The sequence below is a fragment of the Camelus ferus genome, chromosome 4 (assembly GCF_009834535.1).
Source record: "Camelus ferus isolate YT-003-E chromosome 4, BCGSAC_Cfer_1.0, whole genome shotgun sequence".
NCBI classification, from domain to species: domain Eukaryota; kingdom Metazoa; phylum Chordata; class Mammalia; order Artiodactyla; family Camelidae; genus Camelus; species Camelus ferus.
This window is the reverse complement of record NC_045699.1, coordinates 50,125,352-50,140,105: the sequence shown is the minus strand read 5'-3', so window position 1 is coordinate 50,140,105 and position 14,754 is coordinate 50,125,352. Positions and strand designations below refer to the sequence as shown.

The 14,754-nt window shown below is 35.8% G+C and overlaps 1 protein-coding gene across 2 annotated transcripts in view; it reads right to left on the bottom strand.

The window, feature by feature from the left end:
* Window positions 1–4,823: 4,823 nt before the first annotated feature.
* The window catches only part of SMC2 (structural maintenance of chromosomes 2), a 46,942-nt gene continuing 37,011 nt past the window's right edge, over window positions 4,824–14,754 (bottom strand). For both annotated transcript variants that reach the window (XM_014559908.2, XM_032478100.1), the window contains 4 exons: window positions 13,592–13,708; window positions 10,303–10,463; window positions 7,668–7,815; window positions 4,824–6,666 (listed from right to left, as the gene is read on the bottom strand). In XM_014559908.2, coding sequence (XP_014415394.1) covers window positions 6,508–6,666; window positions 7,668–7,815; window positions 10,303–10,463; window positions 13,592–13,708 — 585 coding nt within the window. In that variant the 3' untranslated portion in view covers window positions 4,824–6,507. The remainder of the gene's footprint in view (window positions 6,667–7,667; window positions 7,816–10,302; window positions 10,464–13,591; window positions 13,709–14,754) is intronic.

The following is a 14,754-nucleotide window of genomic DNA, read 5'->3' as shown; positions in this document are numbered from 1 at the left end:
TCATTTACTAAGCAAATAATCTTTGAGATCAAGGCATTAATAGGTTATGAGCTCTAGAGAGAGGCACGCAGCAGTTTATAATCTGCTAAAAGAACTAAAACCTGTTCAGTTACTATTTTGGAACATTTTTTGATGCCATTTGAAAGGGGCTGGGAATAGAGAAGCATCCACAGAGGTAGTGACTTTTGAGTAGGATCTTGAGGTATGGGTGCACTGCTGATAGGATGGTATAGAGTGACTGTTCCACATGGAGATGAGCATCGGCAAAAACAAAGCAGGAAGCAGTGTTCAGGAGTGGCAGCCATTGCCGACTGGGTGGAGTAAGGTTTGTTCCTAAAGACGTTAGTTGAAGATAGGCTGGACTCCTCCGGTGGGTCATTAGAGGGCTTAAAATGCCAGCATGTTTAAATAGGGTAGCTGTGTCTACTAGGACCAATGCGCAGAACAGAGCAAAAGTGGGCCTTGAGGTTTAAAAGAACTTCAGGTGCTTAATGACCATCAAGTTAACAGAGCTCATCCTATAAACCACGTAAGAAAAGCTGTCTTGTAAAGGACAGATAGTATGTGAAGCCTCAGGCCATTGACGAAAACTCTTAAGAAAAGGGATCACTTATGATCAAGAAAAGGGATCACTTATGTCTACTATTCTGTCATACCTTTAGGAATTAGTAGCCATATTCTCACTTGAGCCTTAGGACTAAACCACCATCTTCATTCTCTAGAATGGATTTAAATATATCACTCCTTACTCCCACCTATGCCTGACAAGTAACCAGAGAATCTTGTCTACGCAAAATTATGCAAATATTCTCTCGGCTCCAGGTGCAAACCCAGAATACCTAATTCATAGTTTGTTACATCATAATGGCTAGGAATATGGGCTTTTCAACTACATAGTCTGAGTTTAAACCCTGCTCCCATTCCTTTCTAGTATAACTTGGGACAGATTATCCAAGTGGCCTGTCTGGAGTTGGAAATAATTATGTAGTTGGAAAAAGGGAGGAGTATTAGATAATGTAGATATTCTTTCTTGATACCAACAACAAAATGCAACAAGACAGCTTCTTAAAATCGCAGTGTGGAATGTGAAACTCTATCAATAATGTTACCCTGTAACGTGAAAGTCCAGTGGTCCTTCCTGTAATTACAATGGCCATTTTACCCATGCATGATTTTCTAACACATTGGTCACTGGAAAATACCTCTGAATTATGCAGATCTTCCAAATGTTAACACATTTCATAATATAAAAAAAAAATCCATTCGTTGTCAGCAAAGTCTTTAGTATTGAGAAGATGTCAAACTCACAATGACGAATACAAGTTAGCCAAAATTCTGATTTTAATTTGAAAGCTACAATTTTATTATTTGCAACAAATGTCAGGTCCTTCTGACAGGCTCACTGTGTTCACTTTTGAGACATGTCTACCAAATACCATAGACTTAATAACCATAGTTTGTCTCAGTCATCTGTTCAAGTGAAAATGGAATTCCATTAAAAAAAGCTACTTCAGGCCCCAACTGAAACTGCATTTCTGCAAAATAACCACCATCTTGATAAGCAGAAGTGCTTTATACATAATTCTCATTTTATCACTCAAATTATTAAAGACATGCACTCAGGAGGTTGGGACATAAAATAATGTTTACAGCTTCATTAAAGACAGTCAAGTGAAATTGCCACAAAAAAATTCAAATGCATGGCAGTGGAGAATGCAGTCAGCACTACTGGCAGTGTGGTAGTGCCCTGATTTACCCCAAGGTGACAGTTTGCCTTATCATTGCCTTTGCACTATTCATGCAAATATTAAACACATGAGTTACAAGTTCTTTGTACATTTTGCATGTAACTCTGTCAGCTCTATCCATTGAAAATAATTTCTCCTAGTCCATGATTTTTTTCTTATGTCTTTTAAAGAGATGTTTTCAATTTTAATGTTCCATTTATCCCTGTTTTTCTCTATGGTTTTTTGTGTCCTAGGAAATCTTTGCCTAATCTAAGGCCACCAAGATTTTCTCCTGTTTTCTTCTATTACTTTTAGGTCTATGACTCATTTTTAGTTATTTTTTGTGTATGCTGTGAAGAGTCAATGCTTATTTTTCCATATAAATATCTAGCTGTCAGTAACATCTATTGAAAAAACCTGAAAATGGCTTATCTTTTATAGATGTTGAGATTTGGCTAATATTTTCAGGATTTTCGTTCCTATGCTCATGAGAACTATTGTTGTGTAATGTCTTTGTCAAGTTCTAGCATCAGAAAAACACTGGCCTCATAAATTAAGTTGGAAGTATTCTCTCCTACTTTCTGAAAGACTGTAATTATGACTGGTGTTATTTCTTCCTTGAGTGGTAAAATGTTTAAGTGAAACTATATGGGACTGGGGTTTTCTTTGTGGAGAGCTATTTAGTATCAGTGATGTGAGGCTATTCAGGTTTTGTCTCATGTCAATTGTGGTGATTTTTATTTTCCTAATAATTTTCCATTTTGTCTAAAACTGTCAAATTTACTGGCACAAAAAGTCATAATTTTGTATTTTAAGTAAGGTAAGATCCATACTGGCAACTCTTCTTTCATTCCTGGTACGAGTGATTTATAATTTCTCTGGTTTCCTTGATTGGTCTAATTAGAGAGCTACTGATTTTGTTGCTTTTTGTTAACCAGACATTGGTTTCATTGACTTTTTTTCCACTGTTTTTTTGTCTTCATATATAGTTGATTTTATCCTTTATTAGTTACATCTTTATATTTTATATTTAATTTGAGCTTACTTTTATTCTTATTTATCTAGAATAAAGATTAGGGTAGAACCTTAGGCCACTGAGTTTGTATCTTTTAAAATTTTCTAATAGAAGCACTTAAATATATCATTTTCCAACAATTTTTGAAAAATTAAAATGATACAAAGTATGATCCCTGACCATAACAAAATTAAACTAGAAATCAGTAAAGCTACCTGGAATATCCCCAAGTGTTTGGATATTAAAAACACTCCCCAAAAACCCAATAGTCAAAGAAGAAATACCAAGGTAAATTAGAAAATATTCTGAACTTAAGGAAGATGAAACAGCAATGTATCAAAATCATGCAGTTGAGGTTTTAGCTAAAAGATTTAGGAGGGATTTTTCTTTTTATAGCAATAATTGCTTATTAGAAAAAGGTCTCAAATTGATAATCTAAACTTCCACCATAAAACTAGAGAAGAACTAAGTCCAAAGCAAGCAGAAAAAAGGAAATAAGCTAAGAACAAACTCAATGAATTGAAAACAGAAAAATAATAAAGTCAATGAAACTAAACTCTGGTACTTTGAAGACAATAAAATTGACAAGCCTCCAGTAAGACTGACAAAGGTAAGAAAAAAAGACACAAATTACCAGTATCAGGAATGAAAGAAGGGACATCAGTTAAGACATCAAAAGGATAATGAAGAAATACCATAACGTCTGTACACAAATTTGACAATTTAGATGACATGAAACAATTCCTCAGAAAATACAAACTATCGTAAGTCATTTATATGAAACAGATACTTTAAACAGCCCTGTTAACTATTCAAGGAATTGTGCTTATTTCACTCCCCTCGCCCCAAATCTCCAGGTCCAGATGGTTGCACAGGAAAATTCTACAAAATATTTAAAGAATTAACAGGAATCCTATACAATCCTCCCGAACATAGAAAAGGAAACACTTCCAAATTCACTTTACAAACCTAGTATTACCCTAAACCCAAAAAATAGAAGGAAAAAAAAATTATAAGACAGTACCCCTCATGAATATTCATAAAAATCATAACCAAACCATTAGCAAATAGAATTCAGCAGCACATAAAAAGAATTATACATCATGATCAAGTGGGGTTTATCCCAGGGATACAAGGCTGGTTTAATATTTAAAAATTAAGCAGTGTAATCATAACATTAACAGGCCTAAAGAAAAAGTTATTATGATCATATCACTGCAGAAAAAGCATCTGAGAAAATTCAACACCTATCCATGGCAAAATCATGATCAGACTAGGAATAGAAGGAAACTTCTTTAACTTGATACAGAACATCTACTGAAAAAGCCCATAGCTAACATTATATTCAGTGGTAAAAGACTGAATGCTTTCCTTCTAATTTTGAGGAAAAAAGCAAATATGCCAGCTCTCATCTGTTATACAACATAGTGCTGGAAGTACAAGTGAGTGCAGTGAGGCAAGAAAATATAAAAGGCTTACAGACTGAAAAGGAAGAAACTGCCCCAGTTGCAGATGACATGACTGTGGGAGTTAGATTACTCTACCATGTTGGAAGAGGGATTCTCAAGTCTGCTTTTGCATTTGCTACTAGCGTACCTGAAATGCCAAAACAAAAACCCAAAAAGTACAAGGAATCCTCTCTTCAAATGTTTGAGGTTCTTCCTAAAGATAATTTTCACATGTTGTGCATACTACTCATCCAGATTTACTTAAATTTACTATGTACAATAAATGCAGATGTCTGAGCTGTCAGAGAGGTGATATATAATAGGTTCTGGAGACTGACTACCGATACTTGTACCTCAACCCTTCTGGTCACTCACTGTGTTAACACTGGGGGCGAGTTTCCCGACTCCTCTGCTTAGTTCAGTTTCCTTAGGTATATAGTGCTGATGATAAAGGTACTTACCTCACTGCATTATTATTAGGATTAAGTGTGAAAAGATGTACAAATGAATAGTGTCTGATGTACAGAAACTTATATTAATAGATATATATTAATGTTACTCATTATTACAGATGTGTGAAACAAATGACCCCATCCCCCTTAATGTGTTCCCTCTAAATCAAATGATGACAACTTTATTCACAAAAATTTAATATTTGAGGGTTTCCATCAAAAAGCAAAACTGTACATAAGACAAATTAGGAAAGCAAACAGATTTGTTAGCAAAGAAAATTAGTACATATGGCAAAATGTCCAATCCTACAAGTTATTTATAAAATGCTAGTTAAAATAGCAATTAAATACTATTTTTATAACTAGTAAATCACAAGTATTAAAATTAACAACCAGTGCTGACAGGTTATGGTCAACAGGTATACTATACTGGTGACAGTGTGAATTGATGTAATTCCTAATTCTTTCTGGCAAACAATTTGCAATTCATTTGAAAAGAAGTAAACTTACGTTTATTGCATGTGATATTGGACTTCCTATATAACTCAGCATTTACAGCTTTGTCTCCTCCTCCCACAGTGGGCAGAACTAATTCCACATTCATTCCTTTCCAATGTGCCCCACAGTATCAGCTATCTGGGTGTCACCTGACATTCTCAGATATGTATCAGGATGACAGATAAGAAATGTGAAATCCAGGGCCAGGAACTATGAGCATGTATAGGAAGAGGATACCACAAAGGAACTATGACTCAAGTGTCAAGAAGAAATGTGGGGCCAAGGTCAGATTAGATCATGTCAGAACCTTCCAGATTTGGAGAGTTGAGACACTGTTCTAGCAATGCATCAAGAGATACTAAGAACCATATAAAGCATCACTCTCAGTGTTTGTTAGCGCCATCATTTGAATTCTTAAAGGAAATTCATACTTTTGAACTGGAAAGCAGAGGACACTGAGAAATAATTATCAAATTTTAAGAATCCTTTTGGTACAGCAGATGGATCTATTTATTTATATATGTATCCGACTAAAGGAAAAAGATAAAGTTGGTTTAGTCTGCTGGCTCCTACATTTTCACTCACCAATAGATTGTCATTGATTGGATTATGAAAAGGCTGACAAAAATCTTTGAAAATATTTGGAGACTTCAGATAAACCTACAGCAGAGAGCAACATGCAACACATTCTCCCAAGCTTTTATTAAAATAATCTTTAAAAGATTGCACAGACCAATTACTAAGCATATAGAAACATGATATTCAGCATTAAAATGAGAGAAATCTTTCAATATCAGTTTCCCATCTGAGTCTAAATCAGGGATCTGGCACTGTGTCATCAAGGAACTAACCAGAAATAGCTCAGTGCTCGCCTAAGAGCTCTGTGTTCCTTTTGTTGGTCCAGTTACTTGCTTTATAATTCTTCTTTACCTATATGACATTATTAGCAATAGAAAACACACTATTACTACCTTAGGAATTAACTAATTATTAAAAGCTGTCAGCTGTATTTATCCTATAATTTAATTTCATCTGTTCCTTTGTAATTCTGCTTTTACATACAAAATCTACTACCAACTACAAATCTCAGGTTCCCTAATCTATAAAAGACTGGTATAAGAAAAAGCATTTGATGACATGCATAAAATCACAATCACAGTAATTGGACCATAGTTAACATTAATTCAGAAAAGAGGAATTTATGTTCATTTATAAGTGATTACATAAAGGAAGAGAAAACGGGTTAAGTAACAAAATATTAAATTTTTATATAAACATATGAGATAAATCCCAAGTTCTTAAAAGGTTTGTGTTTAAAAAACAGGTCAAGCTGAAGGAGTAAGTTTGTCCTTGTAATTTCCATGTGATCATTTGGGTCCTTTTGCCTTGGGTTTGGTTTCCTTTGGAACTTTCCCATTTTGACATTGAGTAAATCTGGCTACTGTAGAAACACCATCCACAAACTTGGTTTTGAAAAGGACATTTGCATTGTTGAACATACCTTCCTTTAGGGATACCACAATGAACTTAAGGGAAAAAGAAAAGCAAAGCATAAAAAATATTTTGCAATATTCTTGTTCACTCTTTTTATACTCGGAGTTAAGAATCATTGGGAGATATTTTGATTTTAAACTCTTGGCTCCAAGCAAATAAACATCCTCAAATGCAGGTAACAGCTAGTTATATTAGGCACCTAAATGAATTCTTTCCATATTCAGTTTTAGGAGTCTCTCAGTTGTACTGTGAGTGCCTCCTCCCCCACATTTACTGCTTCCTGCTGGTTGACTCCTTGTTGCTATCTACAGCTGGCTTCACTGTCTTCTTGTTCGCTGTAAATGCCCTGCTGAAATATTTTTCTCTGTGATACTTTAATAACATCAAAGACAGTTTCAGGTTCCTACAGCACTATCATTAGCTCAAATGGAACATCTATATAACTAAGAAAAGGTACCACTTCACTGCTATCTGTTGAAAAACTTCTGTAATAGACACACAGTCTAAGATAACTGTGTTAAGTGAAGTCCCCCAGAGCTGTTCAGTGCATTATCTGTACAATCTTATTTGGCAGCCCTAGTTCCTGCAGCAGCAGTTTAGTAGAAACAAACTGTTTTTAGCTTCACAGGGTTTTTCTCTACTTTCTAGAAGGGTTGAACAGTACCCCATATAGTGCCACATGATTTCTTGAGGTATTTTTCAGGTATATCCCTGAAACAGTCTTGTTTTGATTGTGCACCCCCTGGCAACTAGCTAGAGAAAATAATTACCCTAAACAATTCCAAATTATGGAAAACTCAGGTTCTCCCTCATGCTACAACTGACAACTATAATGCCAGGCTCTTTCTTTAGTAACAAATGAAAACCCTCTTTCCTTCTATACTCATTTGAATAGAAGCATATATTTAAAGAGATACACAAAGTTTCAGTATTCCTCAATCCTAAATACCTTATTTACAGTGACCACTATCAAAGAATAGTTTTAGGAAAACAAATACTAGAAGTATTCTGTGGCATTCTTTCTCATTCTTACCTGAGAATGTGTGAAATGAGTACGTAGCATCTGTCCAATATTCTGGGTGTGAGAAAGATCCAAGGCAGCATCTACCTCATCCAGGATATAAATTGGAGCAGGTTTGAAGAGGAGCATGGACAGTATTAATGACAAAGCCACTAAAGACCTAAAAAAAGAAGGCCGGAAGAAAAGCCACCAAAACTTGATTTTACCACTTTTTACTAAAACACTGAACAAACCTGCTATCCTGTTATCATTATTATGAATAGTGCAGATTTAGCTGAAAGATGGCCATGGAGAAAAGAATTTAAAGCATCAAACTTCAACACTGTTGTATTAAAATGTTTTACTTTACCTTTCCATTTTTCCTCTCTTCAGTGAGCTTTATTTTGAATAGAACAGGTATATATATATATATATATATGTCATATATATATATATACTATTCTTTCATGTCAGATAATTAAGATATGCTTGGCATCTAGTCCTTAAGAAAGTGTTTAACAGTTAGTGCTAATTTTCTTTCCTTCCCCAATTCCCTATTAGATGCCTAAGTAGCAGGTGACTGAGGGCTATATACTTACTTAAGACAGTTGCCTTCCTAACAGTGTAACTGGTTTAGGTGCCCCCTTTCAAACTTTTACTACGTATGCACCCACGTGTGCATGCACACAAACACATGCATACTCTTTTTTTTTTTTTTTTTTTTTTTTTTTACTGATACTATTTGAGAATACAGATTATGTACAGATTATGGCTCATTACTCTAAACACTTCACAGTGTCGGAAGTTCGAACAATTCTTATGTGATGGTTAATTTTGTCAACTTGACTGGATCACAGGGTACCCAGATACTTGGCTAAAGATTTTTTCTCCATGTGTCTGTGAGGGTGTGCTGGATGAAATCAGCATCTGAATTGGAAGACTCAGTAAAGCAGTTTGCCCTCTCTCCCTAAAGTGGACCGACATCTTCCAATTTGCTGTGGGCCTAACTAGTAAAAAGAGGAAGAGGAAAGAATTCATCCCTTCCTGCCTGATTACTTGAGCCAGGACATGCATATTCTGCCCTCAGTGCTTCCACCTGGTTCTCAGGCCTTCAGACCCAGACTGAATTACACCAGTGGCTCTCCAGCTTACAGACAGCAAACTGTGGGACTTCTCAGCCTTCCCAATAAAATGGGCTAATTCCTTATAATACATCTCTTCTTATATCTATATATCCTATTGGTTCTGTTTCTCTGGGCAAGCCTGACTAATACATCTTATTTAAAGTTTGTAGTTACGGCCACTCATAGATTCTATAGCTCTTTTTCAGTTCTCTCCTACATCTCCTTTAACTGTACCTGTTTTTGTTCCAATCTGGTATGAAGAATTAGAATTCTTACAATATTTCTCTTAAACATTTTATAGAAAACCCTTTAATACAAAATGTTTATAGTTATCTAATGTTGACTAAAAGTCACAGTAACATTTGTAACACACTTAATTCTGTAACTTCAAGTATCTCCTGGCATGCAGCACTAAACAGTCAATCTAATGCTTACTGTATTCCAACAGGGTATTTATTAAGAAACATGTAAGTAGGAGAAGAAAAGTTTATAGAAGTAGAGGCGGTCTGGGAAGGTGAAACCAAAATTTCTAGCAAAGGAACTGAATGAAAGAGTCCAATAAAAACCGACAACAGGGAGCCTTGCATTCACTTCTGTAGGAGGTAGCTGCGGGCACTCGAGCAACCTGAAATTATGTTTCATGGGCTTTTTCTATGCCAAATACTTAATGCATTGAGCTCTAAACTTAATCATTTGGGGAAAAAATATTACCAAGAGGTAAACTACTATGCTGAATTGTGGTTTATCTGGGGAAGAAAAGCTTATATCATCTTAATTACGGAAATAATTTTTAGGCTCCAATAAGAAAATAAGCATACATTCTGTATTTTCCTCAAATTTTTCTGAAACTTTGGCAAAAACAGTTAAAGATACTGGGATCTAAATTTTGGGACTTAATTTCAATTGACAAGCAGCAGAAACTGTCTTTTAGACTCTTAACATATTTAGGAATTTTATCAATAATGAAAAAGATAGAGTGGGCTGCTATTCTACTCATAAGAATGACAAAAGATTTCATAAGAGAAATTAACTGGTCTTAGCATTTCCTACACCCATAAAAGTTACAAGATGACACAGGGCACATGAGAATGATTCAAGGATTATGGACTGTACATCCAGCAGGGGAAAGAAATACAAAATTAATAACCATCTTCAGTGACTGTGTGTGTGGCTCTCCGCAGGTAAGGAGCTTCCCTCACTTAGTGAGAATACTGGGCTTTGTGTGGGTTTCCCTCCCTGCACCTACAATCAAGGAATTGCTCCTAGGGAGAAAGCTAAGGTAAACACTGGGCTCAGCAATCTTCTTTCATTTCGTTCATGTATCATACTCTCGGGTTATTCCTTTTCCAATGTCTGAAAATAATTGTTTTTCTAGTTTTCTTTTGCCTACTAAAAATCAGATGTTCTAACCAAAATCTGTAATCTTATATTAGGCTCCTTAAATTCTACATGCAAAGATAGAACAGCAAAACTGAAATAAAACTGGGCAGTGAAATGACGGATTATAATAAAATAAGAGGAATTACTGCAAAGGAATTACTCACCTCTGACCACCACTAAGTTCAGTTAGGTTTTCTTTCCAAGTATTTCCTAAGGCAACCTTAAACTCCAGGCCATCTAATACAGTTTGCCCTTCCGGTGGTGCAAGCATAGCATTAGCACCAGGCAAAAGAGTAGAAAAAATAGATCCAAAGTCCTTGTTCACCTGGGTTTAAAAAAAAAAAAGATATTAAAATATTAAAACATTATAAAAGGTATTCCAAGAAGAATCATGCTGCATATGTGTGCAGCCCAGCAGAAGCATTTTGTTGTCTGTTAGTCTGGCTCTCGGGTTGGCAAATGTGGTGTGTGTGACAGACCTAGCCGTGGCTACTCGTGAATGTTATCGTCTGTGGTGGCCAACAACACAGCCATGGAGTCTGGTGGTTGCAACAGAGACTGTATGTCTCTGAAATGTTTCTTACCTGTCCCTTTACAGAAATCGTTTATTGAGCTTTACTTTATAACTTCCAGAGGGAACTAGAAGCTAAACCTCTAACTCTGCTGTGAAGTTCTGATACTTCTGTAGGCCATGTTGCAGGAATCCTCCGAGATTCACAACTGGATAATAAAAGATACTGAACTTTCAGTTGGAGAAAAAAACAAAAACTCATTTTGGCAAAAAACGTTCTCATATTTTTTGTTTGACGGGTATAGTGAGCTAGGCCTGTGGTTAACCGGCCACCTTTAAAAAGCCTAAGATCAGGGTGAGGTCTCTAGGAGAAAAAGAGGCATGAGATCAAACTAGCTTTGTTAAAGGTGTTGAATGGTTCTTTTCTGTATGCTTCTTCTCAAAGCCTAAGAAGTTAGGTTATCAAGGGACAGGAATAGGACTGAGCACCAAAAGAAAAAGGCTAAAGAAACTATTCGGCTTATCCCCATAAAGCCACAGTAGGCGATTACACAGATTTAGACCCATATTCTAGACTGTAACTGGACAATTTCTGTGCATACACACTTGATCAATGATTTGAGAATTCAGACAACTGTCTTCAAAAACATGACTAATAATCTCAGAGTTCAGCAGGCAAATTTGAGAGCATATATGTGTGTGTGTGACCATGCACGCGCACGCACTCCCACAAGGATTTGACAGCCATGTTTTCTAGGGAAATCTCCAAATTCAAGTGCAAAATATACTTTCTATGAATATGAGTAATAAGGAAATCTAGATATAAACAGTGCTCCTAAATATAAATTTACTAAGGAACACACATTCTAAGAGCAACTGCACACGTGCTGAGTAATATCCTACACAGAAAGTAGATTCCAGTTTGATCTGGGATAGATTTCCAGAGCTAGGCAAGGTTCATCATAGTGGGGAAGAGGACCACCGCCCTTTTGGGGGGACAAAACGGAAGACAGCATATATTTATAAATGCCCTTTCCTTTTTTAAATTTGTTTGACCAGGCAGGAGAGAGGTAGCGCAAAACTGAGACAGTGGAATTCTGCTAAATCCCAAACATGACCATGGATCCCACGTGGGAATTCCTCCAAAGGGGGAAGAGAGAAAGGTGTCAGTTAATGGGTAGAGAAGAATGTAGCCCTATCATAAATAGAAAATAAATCAAATTTTAAAACTCCAATGAGGCTAAGAAGGAAACAAAAAAGCAAAAAACACAACCAGTGCCTAAAATACTCTGGCTTTGTGAATCAAGTTTGCTTGAAGCCAGAAGGAAGTCTATAATGCTGATAATAACAGTACCTATCTCATTAGGTTACTGCAAGGATTAAATGAGAAAATTAATATGAGAATACCTGACATATAATAAGCACTCAATAAATTTACTTGCATTAGGAGAACTTTGGAGATTGGGGAAAAAATGGGTTTAAAAGATAAATTTGTACTTGCATTAAATCCAGGAACTGTGGGGAAAAACAACAGAAGCAAATCTCCTAGACCTAGTGTTAAATCTACATGTTGTATAAGAATAATGGGGCCAACTTTCTCCAAGCATTTTTAAAAAGATAGACAAACACTACAGGGAGATAGTACACTGAAAATAAGCTGCAGAACAGGAAAAACAAGGTGACTTAAAGGGATAACTGTACTGTTCTTACTGAAAATAAAGTTCCTGCAGAATTAAAGAGAAAAAGAGGAAAAGTGGCCAGTTATATCCCAAAGGCCAGACCTGTTAAAGTACCAAACAGCACAATAACTATGGAATCGTTTGAGTAGGAGTCTTTTGCTATGGTAAAGAATACAGGGCAAATTTCACAGCAGAGGCTAAGGAACTACCCTAAAGGCGACAAATCTATGCAGTGAGGGGAGTAGAAATAGTAAACTTGAAATCTGCCGAAGTTGGGATAAAACAAAAATGGTAATTGGGATTTTGCTGAATATGAATTCTGTAAAATACTAAACTTCCTTGTTTATTACCCAGTCTTTACAGAGCAACAAAAGGGTATTTTAACCTTGGTTCTAACACAGGAAAAGAGAATCCCAGATTTTCCACTTTTTGACTATTATGAGCTTAGACAGGCTATTTCATCTTTCTAAGCTTTGGTTTCTTCATTTATAAAGTAAGAGATAATAACTATCAGAACTACAGAATTGTTTTAAGATAATTAATGGAAAATAGAGCAACTGCTGTATTATAATAATATAATTATTGTCTAATTATTAATCTAACATGTATGAAATGCTTTGCTAAAAACCTACAGAATGCATATTTATGAATTCTGAAATGCAAATAATAATGTAAGTGGTAAGGAATACACAATCTTACTACAGAAACATTCTAAGAACTAATATTTGACCTCGGTGCATCTGGGCAAGAGAAACCAGAGGTCCGAACCAAATGGGTCCCTTGGAGAGATTTTCCAACAACTGGAGTTCTCCCAGTGTGAAACTGATACTGCTTCCAGTGTCAAGCAGAAGGTGAGTGGGGGGTCAAGCAGATATTGGACAGTATTTTCCAAATATTAGACGACTCTATGATCTCATGAGAAGAAGACAGTACAGTGTCCCCTTTAAAGGTAGCCCAGACCTGAAACAACGTAAGAAGGAAAAATGGAGAAATCTAGAAAGTTAGAAATTTAATATAACTTAGGAACCAGGGAAGTACACTATGAGAGTGTGATGGCGTGACACAACTTACCTTTGCAATCAGTAGTAAAGTCCAAAAGGGCAAACTGCTTTTAAAAGTGTACGATGTTTTAATTAAGGTATGAGGATAGGCCTCATTCAAACACAAATCAGTTACTTCAAATTCATCTTAGATTAAAATCCTATCGACAGTATTGTTCATCCTTGCTTCATACAAAATAAATGATATCTTTGGTTCAAATACCTTCTGCCAAGCAATATTTAAGGCTTGATTTTTCTTCTGGTCAAGATCTTCTATAGTTGCCAGGATTTTGGATTTGTCGTTTTCGACAATTCTTTTCTTCTTCATCAAGTCATTATACTAAGTAAGATAAAAAGCATACTTAATTTGGAAAACAAAACAAAATTTTCTTTTTATTTCTGACTGAATTCTAGAATATGGAGATTTCATTATTTTATATGTTGTGTGTGTGTGTGTGTGTATATATATATACACACACAACTCCTATTTACCAAAAAGGCATACTATAGTAAGAGGTATAATGTAAACCAAATTGAGGAAAGTAAATATATCATTTCTATGTAAAACTCAGTGACTATAATTGAGAACTTATAGGACAAGCTTTTGAAATATTCTGACTCCACAAATATTCCTGTATCTTCCTAGCAGCCCACGCAAAAAGGGAAATGAATCTACCATATGTAAATTCAAAAGCAGCCCTGAATGCTTAAGAAGTGAGGTCAGTCTTAGCAGTGACACAAATAAAATTTCAATTCTTCACCTTGATGTAACAAGTCATACATAATCTGGCTTTTAATTTATCGCTGAATTTTTGGCATCACACTCCTCTCAGGCTCCAGCCATACGGTCTTTTTTCAGTTCCTTGAACATACTAAATTCACTGTAGCCTTATGGCCCCTGCATTTTTCTTTCTCTGTTTCTGACATAAACTGGTGCCTTAAGTTTCAGCTCAAACATCACAGACTCAGAGTGGCCTCCCCTGGTTAATGCAGAAATTTACTGGAAAAAATTTTGAGGGAGGCTGCAGAGGGATAATCAAACCACAAGTTACAGTAGCACTTTCTAAAAATCCTTTTAACTTATTTCTGCTCAAAGCCTCACATTTTAAGGAGGCTTCAAATTCTCCCAAAAAACTCCAGCCAGTCCTGCTTTTCCCTGCTGTCCCTCTCCTTTGTGGAGAGGAGGTTTCAAGAGTTTGACATTTTTATCCTATTCCTTGCATAATTCCACGTAGTTTCTTACATGTGGTGACACAAAATACAACAAAAAACAAAAGGCCAGCTGCTGATCAACAACAGGGCCTCCCTCTCTGGTAAGAAGATGGGAGTTGGTAAATTACTTTTAAAAAAATATCAGGATCCAGTTATCATCTAATAAAAGCAAAT